The 18,386-nt window shown below is 38.9% G+C and overlaps 2 protein-coding genes across 4 annotated transcripts in view; both read right to left on the bottom strand.

Moving 5' to 3' along the window:
- Positions 1-460: 460 nt before the first annotated feature.
- LOC103151415 (putative protein MSS51 homolog, mitochondrial) lies at positions 461-11,468 on the bottom strand. The gene is made up of 7 exons (XM_007571455.2): positions 11,121-11,468; positions 8,889-9,055; positions 7,979-8,128; positions 6,435-6,559; positions 5,223-5,786; positions 1,329-1,422; positions 461-1,201 (listed from the first exon to the last, which is right to left on the bottom strand). Exons 2-7 carry the CDS (start codon positions 9,044-9,046, stop codon positions 991-993), a joined length of 1,302 nt encoding a protein of 433 aa, XP_007571517.1. The 5' UTR covers positions 9,047-9,055; positions 11,121-11,468; the 3' UTR covers positions 461-990.
- A 2,080-nt stretch (positions 11,469-13,548) lies between these two features.
- The window catches only part of capn15 (calpain 15), a 56,022-nt gene continuing 51,184 nt past the window's right edge, over positions 13,549-18,386 (bottom strand). For all 3 annotated transcript variants that reach the window (XM_007571454.2, XM_007571453.2, XM_007571451.2), the window contains one exon: positions 13,549-16,749. In XM_007571454.2, coding sequence (XP_007571516.1) covers positions 16,572-16,749 — 178 coding nt within the window. In that variant the 3' untranslated portion in view covers positions 13,549-16,571. The remainder of the gene's footprint in view (positions 16,750-18,386) is intronic.

Below are 18,386 nucleotides of genomic sequence, written 5' to 3'. Positions count from 1 at the left end.
TCAGGGAACAAAGAAACTTTATTTTCCACTTTCACATTTCAAGTTTTCCATTTCATTTCATTTAAAACTTAAAACACTGAAAATGTCATTTGGCTGGAAGAGTGTAGTTTCATCTGCAATTCAAAGTTCGTCAGCAATAAAGAATAAAACAGCTGCAGTTAAGAAAGGACCAAATAATGAAAGGTGCATTAGTGGAGATGACCAAACCTGTGAACTGATTGTAAATTGACCCTTTCAGGTGAAGGTATATTAATATATGATCCATTTTCACGCAGCTGTTGTAAGATTTGTAATTGTTGTAACCGCAGAGCGAATCACAGGAAGCCATCGAGCGATGACAGAAATAATTTAGGCCTCATGATGAAGGAGGAGCAATGAGCTCCAGTAGCTGCAGTACCGCAGGCTGCCAGCAGAGGAGGAACTGCTGCTCACATCAGCTGTACGGGATTTCTTTACTCTGACTCTTTAGTTAAAGCATGAGGAGAAAAATCAGGTTGAGTTTGACTCTTAGAGACAATATGTCTCCCACATTCAGAGTGTTAGGGTCATACTCAGAAAAAATAAATACATGAAACTATGATATTATTACCAGAATAGTCATAAATACATAATAAAGTCATAGTAATGTGAGAATGAAGTTAAAATAATAAGAGAATAAAGTCATCATATTACAAAAATAAAATCATAAAATTATGGAAATAAAGTTATAAGTTATAATAATGTGAGATTAAAGTGATAATATCATACGGATAAAATCATATGACAATAAAGTTAAAATAATAAGAGAATAAAGTCAGAAAATTACAAGAATAAAGTCAAAAATAATGTAAGAATAAAGTTATAGTATTATAAGAATAAAGTCATAATATACAAGGATAAAGTTGTACAATGACTCATACAAGAATAATGAGTATTATGAGAATGAAACCATGATAATATAGAACAAAGTCATAATTTTCTTCCTAACATTGGTTAGGACCTCATCAGACCTCAGACCTCATCGTAAGGTGACCCCTGGAGGTGGTCCTGAGGCAGGAGGCCCTGGAAGCAGACGCAGTGGGAGTTGCAGTAGACCGGCGGTTTGTTGGGACAGGCCTGGACCTGCTCCGGTTTCTGGGAGCTGAACGGATTGGGCCCGCTATCTCTGATGTGCATCTCCAGCTCCAGCAGGATCTGCAGGGAATACTGGAGCTCCATGTCACTGGAAAACAAAACATCTCCTGAAAACAGGTGCTGGACTCAGCTGGGTCAGGATCAGCTGCTTAGAGAAGGAAATCAGACTCTCATGACGTAAGATTTATGGAAAAAGATCCAGAAACAGGATTTACCTGAACATGGTGAAGAAAGATGGGATGTTGTAGTCTCTGAGCAGCAGGAGGGAGGGCAGCCAGCCCTGGACCAAACCCTGGTTGGCATGGAAACCTGAGGTAAAACAAAAATGTAAAAAATAATTATTTTGAAAAAAAAACAAAAAAAAAACAGAAATATTAATTTATAAGAACATCTCTTACATATAAAATAACAAAATCAACTTCTTTCAATTTAAAAGTTATGAAACTGCAGGTCTGACTGGTGGATTTCTGGTTCAAACATCTTTAAGGGAAATGATGAGCACCACACAAAGGGTGATTGACAGCGCTAAGACCCGCCTCCTGGCTCTGATTGGTTGTTTGTAGCTGGCACTTGGAGAAGGCAGGGGAGTTTGATTTTTTTCCTCCAGATTATCTATCTCATACCAAACAGACACAACATGGAGACAGCTTCAACAAATATTTAGAAAATATATTTTTTTAATAAATGTTTGTTACATTAGCTTTAACACAAAACAATTAAAGGGCAGCAGCACTTCCCCCAAAATATTCGGTGGATTTCCTAAATTAGGTTTTCTCAGAACTAGACCTGTCACAATAATCAATAAATCAATTAATTGCATGATAAATTAAAACAAACTCATAGTTTTCACTTGCATAATCAATCATTTTTTTTCTTTTCTACCAAAAACTGGGTGATAAAAGTCTTCAGTTTGGTGATTTGGTCTCAACCAGCTCTTACTTTGAAGGACAGTTTTGTTTACAGAGACACCATGATTCATTTTATTTGTTGTTTCTGTTTTGTTTATTAATTTTGGATATTTAAAAAGTCCTCCAGTTCCAGTGTTAAATGTTCATCAGCATTTAAAGTTTATTGATCTGTAAGAATTTGCTCTTGCTTGAAGATGATCTCAAAACAACAATATTATCGTTTATCATGATAACATCTGTTATCGAGTCAGGTCCATTCAGAACAAGCTGATGTTATTTACCAACTTCACAAAGACATGAAAAACGTCCCAAAGACGGTTCGCTGTGGCAGAGATTCACGATGGGTTGGGTTTATAATCCTGTGGGATAATAACAGATGTCAAGTCCTCCAGAATCTGGTTTGCACCAGCTGCATGTTTTTCAAGCCGCAGGATGCAGAGCGATAAAAACTTTGCCCTTCAACCAGATTACCGAACTCCACGGCCGCAAATCCGTCAGCTCAAACGTCCTTCTTAGAGACAAACAAATGAACAACAGGCAGGCGAGATTCCACAACAGAAAGAAATAAAGTCTCGTGTTACCATGTTGTCAAGGAGAGAGGAGCAGGTATGGAGGGAGGCGAGGAGCTGGTACCGAAACACAGATGGTTTCACGGGCCGGGGGATTTGGACGTGAATAATGCACACCGAGGTATTACGATGCCAGAGGCTACACTTCTAGTCATTCTGAAAAATTAAACAGCGATTAAGTGTTTAGAGGTTTAGATATCAGGGAGATAAGGTGACAGAGAGGCTGTTAGTGACTGGGAGCTCTGCCTGGCGCCTCTGAGAGCTTCAGCCATATGGTCGATGGCAATGCTGGTAATAATAACAGATTTTTCTTTTGTTTTGTGGAGAATAAAGAGCATTTTATGCGTCACTGAGGTTCTGTGGAGCCAGAATTACACAACATTCACTGTCCAGTTTTCCTCCAATAGATCCGTTTTTCTTCAGTCATTTTCTAGTAATGGAGCCAACATGAAAAATAAAGACATTTTATGAGAATAAAGTCAATATAATATGAGAATAAAGTCATAATATCTCAAGAATAAAGTAATACAACTATGAGAATAAAATTGTAAAATTACAAAAATGAAATCAGAATATTGTGAGAATAAAGTCAAAATACAAAAATAATGTCATATTTAAAGAAGAAAGTCAGAAACTTACAACAATAAAGTCGGAATCTTATGAGATTAAAGTCAAAATAATATGAGAATAAAGTCATAATATTTTGAAACTGAAGTAATAAAATTATGAAAACAAAGTCATAATATAATAATAATGTTGAGAATAAAGTTACAAAATTACAAGAGTAAATCATAAAATTACAAAAACAAAGTCATATGAGAATAAAATCGAAATCTGCAAGAATAAAGTCAAAATATTTCAATAAAAAAAGCTGTAATTTTATTACTTTATTCTCCTATTATCTAGACTTTATTCTTGTAGGAGATTATTTTTGTAATATTATGAGGATGAGTTTGACAGTCCATCAAACTGACCAACAACATGACCTTTGAACCTGCTGTGGATAACCTGATGACTGAACTTATTTAGCGTTTTTCCAGTCATTTTGACACAAAGTGCTTTACACCAGAGTCACATTCACCCATTCACACTCACAAAGGCTCACACATGTATACACAGATCGGTGGGCAGTTCGGGGTTAAGTGCCCAGAGGCACATCGACACGCGACAGGAGGAAGCTGGAATCGAACCTCTGACGACTGCAAGATGACTACACTACCCACACAGTCGGCCCCAAAAGCCTCCCATAGCTGAAGGGCCATTTATTTTATATGTTGAGTCTGGTGACTGCCAGCCAAACTCTCCCCCAGCTGCTGCCATAAATCATCTGAATCCCCTCCAGGAGCCTAATGAATAGGTCACGTCCAGTTAGCTAAACGTTTTTCAATGCTTCTGTCTACTTCAAGTAAAGAATGATGCAAGAAGGACCAAAGGGAAATCAAGATGGCTGACAGTTTCTAACCAGACCTCTAGTCTTTTGAACATCTTTACAGACTGATTTAAAAACCGTTGGGTTTAATGTCTTCCTCAGACTCTGTGGTGTTCTTGGAAAGGTTCTCAACACACAGTTATGGACAGGAAGTCCTGGTATGGGAACCTCACATTTGCAACTTTTTGGCCAGCAGGAGTCTGGGGGATCATCTACGGTGTAACCAGCACTGCTCCGGTTTCTTGTTATGGAGATGACCTGGATCAAAACACAAATCTCTTACTTTACCGTCTGAGCTCTGATATTCATCCTGCCTCATGGATACAAGTGGTAGAAATAAACCACTTACCCTGAAGGTGTTTGCACTCCATTCGATTGGGGATCAAAGTTGCAACATTTGTTACATTTTCAGCTGCTAAGTTTTGTTTTCACGCTGCACTTTGGAAAAAAAAACAGTTCCCCCCTTCACCTGTGGTGGCGCTGCACCAAGAACTACTGAAGGAAACGACCCAAAAACCTCTGAAGACACTGAGCACAACTTCCTTCTTCACGAAACGTAAATAAAAATGGAGAGGCGTCAGATTTTAGTGGTTGAAGGATTTCTTGTTTGTTGTTGGCTGAAGACCAGGAGCCATTTCTCTATCAGACTCTGGAGTTTGTTTTACTTGTAGTTACCCAGAATGCACTGCACTAGTATACTTCCTACTTTTGGAGCAGCTTCCAGTTCATTTATGCACTGTGACCACAGCAGAGTTCACTTCAACTGAACAGAGACCGATGGTTTAAGGCAGATCAGAGGTTTTTAGAGTTTAATTGTGCATTCACACCTCTGCAGAAACAGACTCTCTAGGCAAAAAACCAGAGTTTGATTAAAGAGGACTGAACAGGACTGGTGTGAATACACACTAAGACCCCTTCTTAGAGTAGAGCCGCTGCTAACTTAGCTGATATGGCTCCTGTGTGTCTCCCTTTGGGTTTGTTTGGGTTCGTCCCACTGGGAGAAAACAACAAGGCAGACTCAGAGCTTTCTAGAAGAACTGTTTATCCATCATGGCTTGGGAACACTTTTGGGATTCCCCAGAATAAGCTGGAGTGTGTCGCCAGGCTCTCATGGTTACTAGGCCTCCCAAACCTTCTCTCAGATTGTTAACAACTCCAACAAACGTCCTTGTTTCTGTTTGGTAGATAAATTTAAGTGCATACCTGGGTGGAATCCGACCACAACGTCTGGCCTGGCTGCCTCCCCTTTCTCCACCACATCCTCCCAGAACTGATGGTAGAGGCCCTTATAGGCACTGATGTACACCTTGTGCTTGGGGCCAAAAGCTCTGAGCGGAGGTCTCACGATGCGGCCGTCCACCACCTCGGGTCCCACCATCACTATCTCAATGCCCTGGTGTCCAGGAAACATGTGGCTCAGCTCGTCGTAGTCAGTCAGCCTGGCTCCCATAGTCTCACTGTGGGAGGCCCCTACGATGTGAACGGTGAGAGGCTTCAGGTACGGATCCAGCCCAAACTGCTGAATCGCCCTTCCAACGGTCAGAACCCGAGATAGGAACTCGCTCTGAATCCTCCATATGGACTCTCTCAGGTCGTCATCCTCTGGCCGGGTCCTGCCGGCGTTCTTCCACAGAGCGGCCATGTTGGCGCTGGACAGGACTCTGTCCAGACTTTGGGTGAGGCCCTCCTGCATGGGAAGCCAGTCGTCCCAACCTTTCACATCGGCAGGTGCTTTGGACCATTTCTCAGTTGGGAACGGAAGATCTCCTGGAAGGAAAGACGGGATGATTTATGACAGATTTTGTGGTCTGAGTTGATCCTGATGGTTTGTTACTTGGTGTGAAGTAGCAGAAAGAAGAAAACACAGTGGACCCCCGACTACTTGCTGATTCACCTGTTCATAGATTTTTCTATGGAAAGTGGCTCCAGTATTTACCAAAAAAATTGACTAATTATGAACTTTTCCATGGAGCACAATGGAAAAGTTGTGCTCTATGGAAAGAGCACAAAGTTCCATAGAGAAATAAAGCCATGAGTTATCTGCAGCATGGATTCTCAGCTTTCCAAATATAGAAAACACATGGAAATCAAACACGTTCTTTACTAAAAGTGTTTTGTTCACTAATAAGGTTTCAGGGCTAATTGTAATTTAGAATAAACTTCAGTTGCTTTGGCAAAAACAAAAGTTTTCTTTCAAATAGTAGCTGGTTCAACATGATTTTGTTTTAGGTGTTAAGATGCAGTCAGTCAGCGTGGGGCGCAGCTCTGCTCACCACATTCAGCTGCAGGTCTGGGTGTATGTGGCCTGGTGTTCACAAACAAAACTTCTGCAGATCTCAGCTATTCAGGAGGGTCCACTGTACAAAAATGTTTACAAATGATTTAAAATGTTACTGTATTCAATATAGTTGTTACCAGTGAACATCAGCCACTCCACCAACCGGTCAATGGCCACCAATCGCAGGATTTTGCAGACCTTCTTGTGATGAGGCCAGTCCTTTTTCTGACAGTCCTTGGTGCAGTAGTACACATTCAAACACCTGAGGCGACAACAACCAACAAAAACCAGGAAACACTCCTAACTTCTCATAAAGCTTTTTAAAGATGTACGTTGAATAATTGCACATCTGATTGCAGCCATTTTGAGTGGTTGGGGGGCGTGGCCAGCAGGGGCTTATTAAAGAGACAGAGGCCCTAAAACAGCTCAAAACAGGCAGAACTGAAACTGAACTGAAATCTGTTTATCACAGCAGGATTTTATAGACCTGGTTAAGGAAGCATATCTTTTTCTCATATTCGTCTTTAGTCGTTCATAGGAGGACAACTCGTAGCCAGAGTTGGGGAGTAACTAGTTACATTTACTCAAATGTACTTGAGCAACTGTTTTGGAAAAAATTACTTTTAGGAGTATTTTTACTACGCTGTACTTTTTACTTCAACTTGGCTAATTTTATTTTGAAGTATTTTGACTCTTCCTTGAGTAAAATTTCTGGATTTTCTACCCACTGAATGAAAAACAAACATGTTTTAAGCAGAAATTCACCAGACACACAACTGTAGTTTCTGTTAAAGTTTCATAAGTTTTTTTATTCAAAGAAACTGATTTGGATTTTTTGGTTATTTTTTGTTACTTGTATGAATTACTGTAATTTTTATCCTTAAAATACCTAAATTTTCACTCTACTTTATAATTTGGTCTGTCTGTTGATGTAATTTTTAAATATTAAATGATTGATAATTTGATCATTCACTCAGTACTGGAGTAAACTTTTTACCAAATATATTTTTATACGCTAAAGTAATTTCTTGGACAGTTACTAGAGTAAAACTATGTTGCCGTATTGCTGCTCCTCTCCTCTCTTTGCAGCTAAAGGATGATGAAGGTAACAGAAAAGAGACTCTGTTGCAGACTGAAAGCCTGTTTAGTCATTTTCTTGGCTCTAAATATAGAAAAAAAGAGTCAGAGATGTGAACTGTTGGCTTGTGGGTCGCAGGTCTGACCCCAGAGGAACTGACGGCTCCACATAGCAGCTTTTATATTCCTCCTGAGCCATCGATGCTTCTCTAAATGGCTTCAGCTAACATTAAGTTTAATGTGAGTCAAGTGCAGCTGAAACTCGAATATGTATCAGAGAAGAGACAGAAATGAGACACAAGCACCCTGAGGCACTGACAGACAGTCGTCCATCATGTTTACTTTCTGTTCTTTCCACCTTCACCCAAATGATGTGATATTTAAAATGCATTCAGCTCCTCTGAGTGCAGAATGGCAGACAGATGAATCAGTCCGGGAACTTTGCTATATTTGCACCTGGCCACTGTCCACCTCTGCAGCGTTCGCTGGCTTATCACTGTGCAGCTGATGCAACGGCAGCTGGTAATACTTCACACATGACAGCTATTGGGCTGCAACACAACAACATCCTACCCTGCGATGACATTCAGGGCTTTGCACTCACTTCACGCAGCGCTTCAGGGTCTGTCCCTCAGTGAGACGCTCCGGGAGTTTGTTGCAGCTGGCGCAGAACTTGAAGGTTTCCTCCATCTTCTGGAACATCTCCTTGTAGTTGCGGAACCGGAGTCCTTTAGTCTTTCCCTCCACAGCAGCCCTGATGAAAATCAGAGAATTATCGTCTCCTACACTGCAAAGAAAAACTCAATTATACCAAGTTTTTGTCTAGTTTTCAGTGCAAATATCTCAGTACACTTGAGATCAGACAAAACTAACTTACTAGTAACTCTTCAGTAAAACATAGGAGTTTGTTTCAAGTTAATAATTCCTTAATATTGGTGAAAAAGTTGTAGTTCCACTGGCACTGTTACCTAGCAACCCCAGCCAAGCCCAGCCCGTCACCTAGCAACCCCAGCCAAGCCCTGCCGTTACCTAGCAACCCAGTTCTGGTTCCACTGGCAGATTATTTCAATTATAACTTGGGAAAATGTATTGTTATAAGTGAAATAATCTGCCAGTGGAACTAGAACCTTTTCACCGATATGAATTATTTATTTAAAACAAGCTCCTATCTCTTGCTGAAAAGTTACTTGTAAGTTAGTTTTGTCTGATCTCAAGTGTACTAAGATATTTGCACTGAAATACTTAGTAAAATTTTGCATTTTTGCAGCGAATATAGTTTTAAATGTTGTTCTTATTGGTGATTCTTGATGATTTCACCAAATCTTAATGTTTCTCTGGATTTCTTGGATGGACGATCTCTGCCAGACACACAGGCAGTGACTGCATGTCAAAAAATATAACTGGAAGGTCCAGTAGAAACTGGACCAAAAATATTTGGTGAGATTTTGTGGTTGTGTAATGAAATGAAGACGAAGTAAAATGAGATAGTGGAGTCGCTTCCTCTCAGGGTTTACCTGTATTCTCCAAAGTCCTTCATGCTGAGCTGGTTGAGAATCACCTTAGAGAGTCCAGGAACATTGGAGTCGAGAGAATAGAAGCCGGACTGGTCAGAGAAGACGCTGTCTGTCCCAGGAGAGAAGGACTGTGGGAGCGTTGGTGTCTGGGATGCCATTTGGGCCCACTGGGGATGAAAATGATCAAAACACTGATATAAGTTTTATTTTTAGGGTTACTGTCCTGCTGTCCTTCCTCAGCCTCTAACTGGGTTCTACTGTGAAAGATGTGAGAACGCTCCAGGAAGAAACTCTGCTGAAACAAACTTTATTAAACAAAAGGTCATTTTAATTTGACTGGATCCACACTGTAAAACATCTGAGCCGCATTTAGTTGTGTCTACTGTCTTCTTTTCTTTAAGACAAATAAATTGTGAGTTTGTGAAAGATAAACTTACAGTAAGTTCTGTTAACTTTTTATTAAGAGTTGAATATTAGAGTTTTTAGGTTAACACTTAAAAAACTGAAAGAAGAAAAAGACAGGAGTGGGAACTATTTCCCAGAATGCTTAGCGGCGTGTTTCTGTCTCCTGAGATGGAAGTGTGTTACGTTGATCTGATTCTTGTTCTGTTCACACTAAATGTTTCTGAGCTGAATTCATTCAGATGTTTCATAAAATTCATCATCAGATCAGAAATTTGGTTCATGTGATTTGAAACAAGAATTTAAATTATTCTACAGTAAAATAAGTCGTTATTTTAACTTGATATTGTGAGTAAAATAACAGAGAAATGTGGCTCTTTAACTGGGTGAGGACAGTTTGTTTTTGTTGCATAATGTGAAATAATTATTTGGTTTATTTGGTTTCTGGTTTAGACGACAGCTTCACTGCGTGACTTCTACATGTTCTCCATCCCTTAAAGTCGCCTGAAAGGTCGTAAAGTTGGGAGGGAGTTGCAGTCGGCCCTCCAGTCGTCGGCCTCTGATCTAATTATGGAGGCAGTAATAAATTATGAATTGTGAGAGGTCAAAATGGCTTTTTAAAGAGTTTAAAGCTCTGAATGTTTTCATTCAGATTCAGGGGAAAAGCCTCCATATCTACAGATATCTCACGTATGATTCTGTAGTTCCAACTGCATGCTCTGAAAGCTCACATTTCCTATTTTTCCTCTAAAAAGAGAAAATAATGTTTCTCATGTAGTCGTGAATTTTTTCTGAGATCTTTTAGCCTGTTTCATGTCAGAGAGATTCTATTTACTGGCATTCTGAAAGTAAACCACCAGATGACATTTATTCAGGATTTTCAAATAAAATACATTACAATTATGTGGAGTGATAATGTCAAAAGTTGAAAGTTTATGCTCTCTACTCCACCTACTCCTGATTAGGTGGAGTCCTGTATGTGATTCCTGTATTCTGCACATTAAAATGCACATTAAAATGCCTGTTTTCTGATTGTTTCTTATATTACCAAGTATAAGATTTCAGCCAAGCAGAAAAACATCTATTAATAAACTCAGCCTGCAGAGATTCCCAAGGCACACACATTTAATCTCTGCATGTCTGAAGCCTTGTGCTCATATTTTTTAAAAGCAGCCCCACCTTCTGCCATCTCGTCTCAGGTTTCATGATGCCGAGGATAGAAAACCATCACCGTCCAAATGAATCACTTCCAGTTGTATTTTTTGACATGCGGTCACTGTGTCCGTGGCAGAGATCGTCCATCCAAGAAATCCAGAGAAGCATTAAGATTTGGTGAAATTAAATTAGAATTACCAATAAAAGCAACAATTAAAACTATTTTCACTGCAAAAACACAAAATCTTATCAAGTATTTTCATGGAAGTATCCAAGTACATTTGAAATAAGACAAAACTAACTTAAAAGTAACTTTTCAGCAAAATATGGGAGCTTCTTTTAAGTCAATAATATTGATGAAAAGGTTCTGCCAGTGGACGACATTTAGTGTGAAAACTGGTACTTTAACATCAATATTAAGTAATTACTTAGACCAAAAATACTTGGTAAGATTTTGTGTTTTTCTAGTGCAAGTCCCATGAGTCATAAGAAAAAACTTTAAACCAGTGGATATTTGAGAAGAAACCGACCAGTTATTCCTCTCAGGACACAGATCCCTTCGTTTGACAAGCTGCTTGCTGCATTATCACATTCTCACCCTGACCTGTCAGTTCCAGCCTGTTAACATGAAGGATGGGCGACAGAAAGCAGACAGAGAGCTGTAAGGCGTCAAACCTTCTGCTCACGATGAGCCGAGATCCTTCCAGGTGAGTCCGGCTGACGTTGGTGCAGTCTGCAGAAGAAAGGGAAGTCCTGCTGGTGTGTGTCTGCAGGGGTCTGGAAGACTTTACCCACCAGGAGTGGGAGAAGGGTGGGCTACAGCTCTGCAGTCATCTGAGGTCAAGGGGGTGTCTGCTATGTTGAAGAGAGGAAGAGGAGGAGGAGGAGGAGGGGTTGCTTTGGATGAAGGTGGGAGACAAAGAAGAGAGAGAGAGACAAAGATAAAAAGAAGTACTCAGACCTATCTGGAAAACATTCCTGGAAGTCCAAAGAGAAAACAGATGATGTAGGCTACGTTCACACTGCAGCCGGAAGTGACCCAATTCCAATTTTTGGTGAAATACGATTTTTTTATTTTTTTTATTTTTTTTGCCGTGGTCATTCACAATTCCAAATGCGATTTGTATGTGATCTCCAGTGTGAACTGCAAACGACCTAAAAATGTCCCACATGCGCAGTAGAGTGCAATAACGTCACACATAGAGAGCGCTCTCAATGTTTTCCCAACCGCTGTGAAAAAGAAGTAGAGCTCAGTGTTTGCGGAAGTAAACATGGATGCTAGCGGTGGAGCTTAACTTGTGGTTTAGAAGTTGTTGTCCGATCGGAGCCAGAACATTAACAATCATCCTCATTATTGTCCCCCATGGTTGTTTTTATTCCCGTCTGTGTGAGTCAGGACGCAAAATAGTGACGTTTGTCGAGTATCAATGATGTTCAGGACCAGGCCGGTAGGATTCATGTCACACAGACTGGATATCCAAGTGGCCTGGATCGCATTTGAAAAAAAAAAATCGACTTGTGTCATTTAGACTGTCATAGAAAGATCAGATAAAGGTTGCACTAAGCCAAATAAATAAATAAAAATGGAATTGGGTCACTTCGGGCTGCAGTGTGAACGCAGCACGTGACGTCACAACTCGGCCATGACGGACCAAGACAACCAAAGCTAGTCTAAAATCCGGCAGCAGTCGGATTAGTAGTACTATTTATCTACTAATAGATAAATAGTTTATTTATCTATTAGTAGATAAATAAACTATTTGATATTTATCAACTAAATATCAAATAGTTGATATTTAGTTGATGTCAACTAAATATCAACTATATATTTAGTTGACATTTATATCAACTAAATATCGCTTCTATTTAGTTGATTTCACTTTAAAAATGGCCACATGATGCTATGCAGTTGACTGCATAAACAGACAAGGATGTAAACCAAACTTGTCATTTTATTTGATAACTTTTAATGAAGGTATGGCAGTGATGGACAGTCGTTAATCATGATGACTGTCAGCCTTGATGTCATCGCGGATTTGCAGCGAACACTTTTTGCAAGGTAAGAAGATTGGCGTTCATAAACTTTTTCAGTGTGTATAATTACCAAATATTGTTTTATTGGTAACCATGGAGACAATCCCGTCATGTAGCCTAGCATGTTTGAAGAAAACTGGTTAGCATCTCGTCTTTTGTAACACAAACAGGCAGATTGTTTTGTTGGAGCATTTTTGTTCCAGATTTGTGTTGCATAGAAGACGTTCTGACTCAAGATTGAATTATATAAACTTTAATTTTCTACTAGTTACATCATATTTGTTGATTTTTGATGTTTTTAATGTGTGATTCTAGTAAATAAAATAGAATAAAATCTCTCCTTTCTAGCAGATACCTGAAGATTTGGGGTTAAAACTAACTGGTAATTACAAAAGTTCATCCAACTCTTCTTCACTGCAAAAAACACATTTTAGCAAGAATTTTGTCTAGTTTCTAGTGCAATGTTTTTTATTAATATGATAAGAAGTTATATTATTAAACTGTAAATCATTTCTTAATGTTTACACATAACATGGGGAAATGTCTCACTAAGTTAAATAATCTGCCAGTGAAACTAGCATAAATTCAACATTAAGGAATCATTTACTTACAACAAACAAGCTCCCATATTTTGCTTAAAAGTTACTTACAAGTCAGTTTTGTCTTATTTCCAGTGTATTAAGACATTTTCACTAGAAACTGGACAAAGATACTTAGTAAGATTTGTATTTTTTGCAGTGTTGACAGAAAGTGTAGATCTAGATGAAGTAGGCCCATAGTATGATTATGCCACCACCGTATTTCACTTTGGAGCAACAAGTAGATTCTCATTTATTAAAGACACATCCTGTGTCGTTGAACAGACGTTCAGTTTATATATTTGTAAAACATCACCGCCAACACTCGTTTTTAATTACAAAAATTTTTTTATTTGGTCCATCGGAACCTGAGATTGAAAATTAAACATACAGATTTATACAGCTGTTCATAATTCAACCCACTCCCCCTGAAAAAAAGAAAAAAAAAATCACTAAAATATATATCACATTCGTCAGCATTTGTTTTTTTCATCAGGTTATTTTTCTGTTCAGCTCTATTATCATACTGTAAAGTTTTTACAAGTTTAAAAGGATCAGCTCATTTTTTTTCTCTTATTATTTTCAAATATGTCAAGTTTTGTAATTTTGCAGTCTGTACAATTTACAAGGAGGAAGAAATGAGGAGAGAAAAGGCATTAAGTTGGCTGGACCAACCACTTCTTTTCACCAGCAGGGGGCGCCTCCAAGACAACTCAACAGAAGATGACGGAAAAAGAAGAGGACATAAAAGAAGAGTGAATCTGATGACATTAAAAGTTTGAGGTGCCTTGTCTTTGCAGTGTTCGTTCATGTCTTTTCAATCTAAACCAAACTTCATCCCATCATGAGCTCAGCTAATCAACAGCATTCATTGGAAAACATGCCTGCAAATCACTTGTGTGAATAAATTAGACAGTAAGCTCACAGCTGCACAACTCAAACAGTCCCAAACCCGACAGACAGAAAGATGAAAGACGAGGAAAAAACCCCGAAACCATAAAGACGACAACAAATTCTTCATCTCAGTAAATATGTTAAGGATTTAAAGTTTGAGCGCCCAATCGTACAACAACTAATCACTAATTATGAACGCATCAGGAAATTTGCTCATCAGCTTTCAAGTGTTTCCTCCATTACACAAAGTAAATGTAAGACAAAAACTTAATTAAAAGTCTGCCGTTCTTCTCTGTGACTTTAGTACCGCATTCATCTGTCCCGTTTCTCTGATGAAGCTGCTGTGTTGCCACAGCGACGGGGACGCAATCAGGAGGAGTGATGGCTTTGACTGCAGATGTGAGAATACAGCAGGAATGAAAACAGCTCTGGGTTTTTTTTGTTTGGCGTCTCCAAACGTCGTGTTGCTGACTTCCTGTCGGAGAACGGCCCAGAAGATGCCTGAGAAGTCCCTGCAGTTCCGTTAGAGCACCCCCTAGTGGGAGGTGGAGCTCCTCAGTGCTCTTCAGCTACACTAAAACTTAAAGTGACATTTTGACAAACAATGGATAACAGCTGACCTTCACCTTGAGTGCAACATGATTTTAAAATGAGACGTTACCTCGTAAACAAGAAGTTTATAAGCAAAGATACAAATGGATCTCTTAAAGGGATAGTCCTGGATTTTCCACCTGCAGACATAATTCATGGCTTCTTTATTTAGCATAAACATCTGAGGCTAACAAAGACCAAAGCAGACTTCTATATCACACACCCAAATCCAGAACATCATAGCATTTTATGATGCTATAATGAACCTTTAGTTGCCATCACATCTGCAATGATTTACACAGGAAATGGAAGCTGGAGGCGGTGCGTCACCAACAGTCTTCCTGAGTGAAACAGGGTGGCAATTAGAGATGCAAATCTTTCAGTGCTAACAATTTGGTGTGATTCCAATTTTTGGGTCACAATTTGATTCAGAAACAATTTTTAATTCAGAAACTAATGTTTCTATTCAAGAGGTTCTGTTTAAGTTTTGTGACTGATGAGGAAAAGACAGTGTAAACACATTTACGTAAAACTTTAAAAGGTTTCATACTGCATCAAATTTCATCAGTAATTACCAGCTTTTAGCTTAGCTGCTTGGCTTTTTCTTAAATAAAAAATATCAAATATTCACAATATAATTTTACACAAATTTAAGCAGATTAAAATAGCATTTTGAATCAATTCAGAATTTTCAGGACTAGGAATTACAATTCTCATATCTCTAGAGAATCGCTTTTTTTCTGCACCTCTAGTGGGAATGAAAATAGATTGTTTACAACCAGATGGTGATGCAACTGGACCTAGTACTTTTTTAATCAATCATAATGCATTACTGACTTAAACCAAGCTGCTTTATCTTGTTGAAAATGTCCATGTAAGTTAGTTTTGTCGTATTGCAAGTGTACTAAGATATTTCCACTAGAAACCAGAAAAAAAAAAGAAAAAAAAAACTTGGTGAGATTTTGTGTTTTTGCAGTGCAAAGATTCAACAATACATTTTGATCTGAGCTTTTATAGATGTTAAAGCTGTTTGATTCATTTGCTTCACTTTTTGTTCTCAGAATGAGTTTCAAACAGGAAGACTATTGGTGACGCACCACCTCCAACATCGATTTCCTGTGCGAATAATTATAGGATTCTGTGCAGTAATGAGGATTTAAAGGTGTAAAAAAACAACGTTTTGATGCGTTTTTGAAAACCCGGGGAGGTTTATAATGGCAGATGTCCATTTTGGTTTTTAGCCATCAGATTTACCATGCAGATCCAGGAAAACACCAAGAGATATTTAAAACCCACTTTAAAAACTCTGAACTATTCCTTTCAGGAGGAAATTCTATCAGAAAGGATGTGTGTGTTGTCTAATCCAAGAAGAGATTTCCTTCCTTATTCAGCATTTTTAAAAGACGGAAGGTCCCAGAATCACAGCAAAGAAAAAAGACGGACACTAAATCCAGCTTTCTGACAGCCTGCTACTAAACATTTACATGATGACAGAAACAAAGTTTGGTCCTGAGCTACTCTGAGTGGGGACAGACTGCACTGGGTGAGTAATGGCTTCATCTGCAACCTTAATGGAAAAGGCGGTGAAGGTCAGGCTACAAAAGAAGTAAGACTAAATATAAAAGAAACATTAATTATGCTGTAAACTCAGCGGGTTTGGCTCATAATGTACCACACTGAGGACTGGTGAGCATCCTGTTGAGGACGACGTGTGGGCGGGCCCATGGCTCAGTAGTTTAGCTTGAAGCTAGCTTCCCATGGTGTCTTGGTCTAGATCCTGGCGACCCCCATCTCCCCTCTTCTCATCCCAACATGGCACTTCCACATGGCTAAAAAAAAACAAAATCTGGAGATCCAGTAAACGCTCTGTAGACTTCACATTCATATGCACTTCCAAAACCAGAAAACTCGCCTTCCTCTGCAACTCATGGCTCCCCACAGCTCTTTTCTACCATTGCTTGATTTTTTTTCAGTGGTCCGACAGGTTGTTGGGTTAAAGTCTATGGGTGGGGGGTGGAGAGGGCAGGGGTCATAGAGGCCTGGGCCTGTGCAGCCCGTCAATGTCAGGGGTGAGGTGGGGGCTGTGGGTGGCCTTGGTGGGAGTCCAGTCGCCCAGGGAGGCCTGCGCCGCCTTCCGGTGGGCGAGGCGATGGGTGATGGAGAACCCTGCGTTTCCCTCCAACTGGGAGAGTACCACCAGCACCTGCCTGCAGGGGGAGACAGAGAGCAGCGCTTTCAATCTGAGCTTCATACAGGTTTCTAGATGAAATATAATGGAGTTCTTTAGTTTGATTTAACTTCAGAGAGTGAGAAAAATTATGTAGGGTTATGAAAATATCTGGTTTCATCTGTAAAGGTTTTCCAAATTTAGGCATTTAATCAAATGATAGATTTAGACTTCATGAGAAAAATGCGGAGTTTGAACATCAAGGACTTTCAAGAAAATCAAACAGAAATCAAAGATTTTCCAAACCTTGAAAAGACCAAATTAAAATTATTTCAAGACAAAACAACTGGAAATAAAATGACCCAGTCCTTACAAAAGTGAACAGTTTTTAAATATATCCACAGTGTTTAATTTGCATTAATGTGGACTGGAGCGTGTCTGTACGGCTGGATGAGACATTAAATGCTGGAGAACCTAATAATGTGAAACCTGAACGCATTAACAGCTGAATCCAGCCAGAGGAAGATTATGAAGAGCAGAGCTGTAACCCCACGGGGCCAACATGTTTATACAAGCACTGCTGCAACATTTGTTCTACTTACTCCTTACATAATGGGTATAAACACCATACATATTCCTGTTAAACTGCCAGTTTAACATGAAGTCAGTGAATCTGAAGTCAGTTCAGATTCAAAAAGCTTTTATTTGTCCCAGGGGTAAAATAAATCAAGTCAAAGTCAAAGTTTATTTCTATAGCACAATTACAACAGCTTCAACTGACCAAAGTGTCTCACAACAAACACAACATTACAGGTGGATCAATGATAAAATAGAAAATAAAATTAAGTTTTGTAAAAATAATAAGACAAATATAAAATATAAAACAAATATAAAAACCAAACAATATTGAATTTTAGCTGTCGTAACTCATATCGTCCAAGTATCTTCAACATCCTTCAGCTTAAGCTACAGCTTACAAAGGAGTTACAAATGTAGTTGGTGACTCTCTGAAATTTAAGTAATTATTTCTTCATATTGAATGATTTATCTGCATATTTATAATGTTATTTACTCTATAACTTATAGAGGAAATGAATATGTAGCAACGTTTGTGTAATAAAAATTGAAGTTTGATTAATAATTGTAAACTTTTCCAACTTTATTGTGAAATGTATGCTGTGTAATTAAAATGACCGACATGACGGCATAATAACATAACGTGAAACATGTTACAAGTGAAATAATCTGCTTTTATCAATTTTAAGGTATTGCCTTTAAACCAGTGTTTCTAAACCCTGGTCCTCACCGCCCCCCTGCTCTGCATGTTTTAGATGAGCCTCTATTCCAGAACAGCTGATTCAAATGATTGCATGACCATCAAGTACTGCAGAAGCCTGTTAATCACCCAGAGATACAATTCAGGTGTGTAGCAGAAGGGAAAAACCTAAAACATGCAGGACAGGGACGAGGTGAGGACCAGGGTTGAGAAACACTGCTTTAAACAAACTCATATCTTACTGAAAGGTTACTTGTAAGCAGAGTTGGGCAGAAGACGCAAAAATTATACTCCAGCAAGAGTCGCACTAATTAGTCTACTCAAGTACTGAGTAACTTATCAAATTGTCAATTATTTCATATTTAAAAATTACATAGTCAGATGGACCTAAATGTAAAGTT

Source organism: Poecilia formosa, unplaced genomic scaffold (assembly GCF_000485575.1).
Source record: "Poecilia formosa unplaced genomic scaffold, Poecilia_formosa-5.1.2 Scaffold281, whole genome shotgun sequence".
In the NCBI taxonomy this organism is placed as follows: Eukaryota; Metazoa; Chordata; class Actinopteri; order Cyprinodontiformes; family Poeciliidae; genus Poecilia; species Poecilia formosa.
Note: the sequence above shows the minus strand (reverse complement) of the source record. Positions and strands in the feature narration are given on the sequence as shown.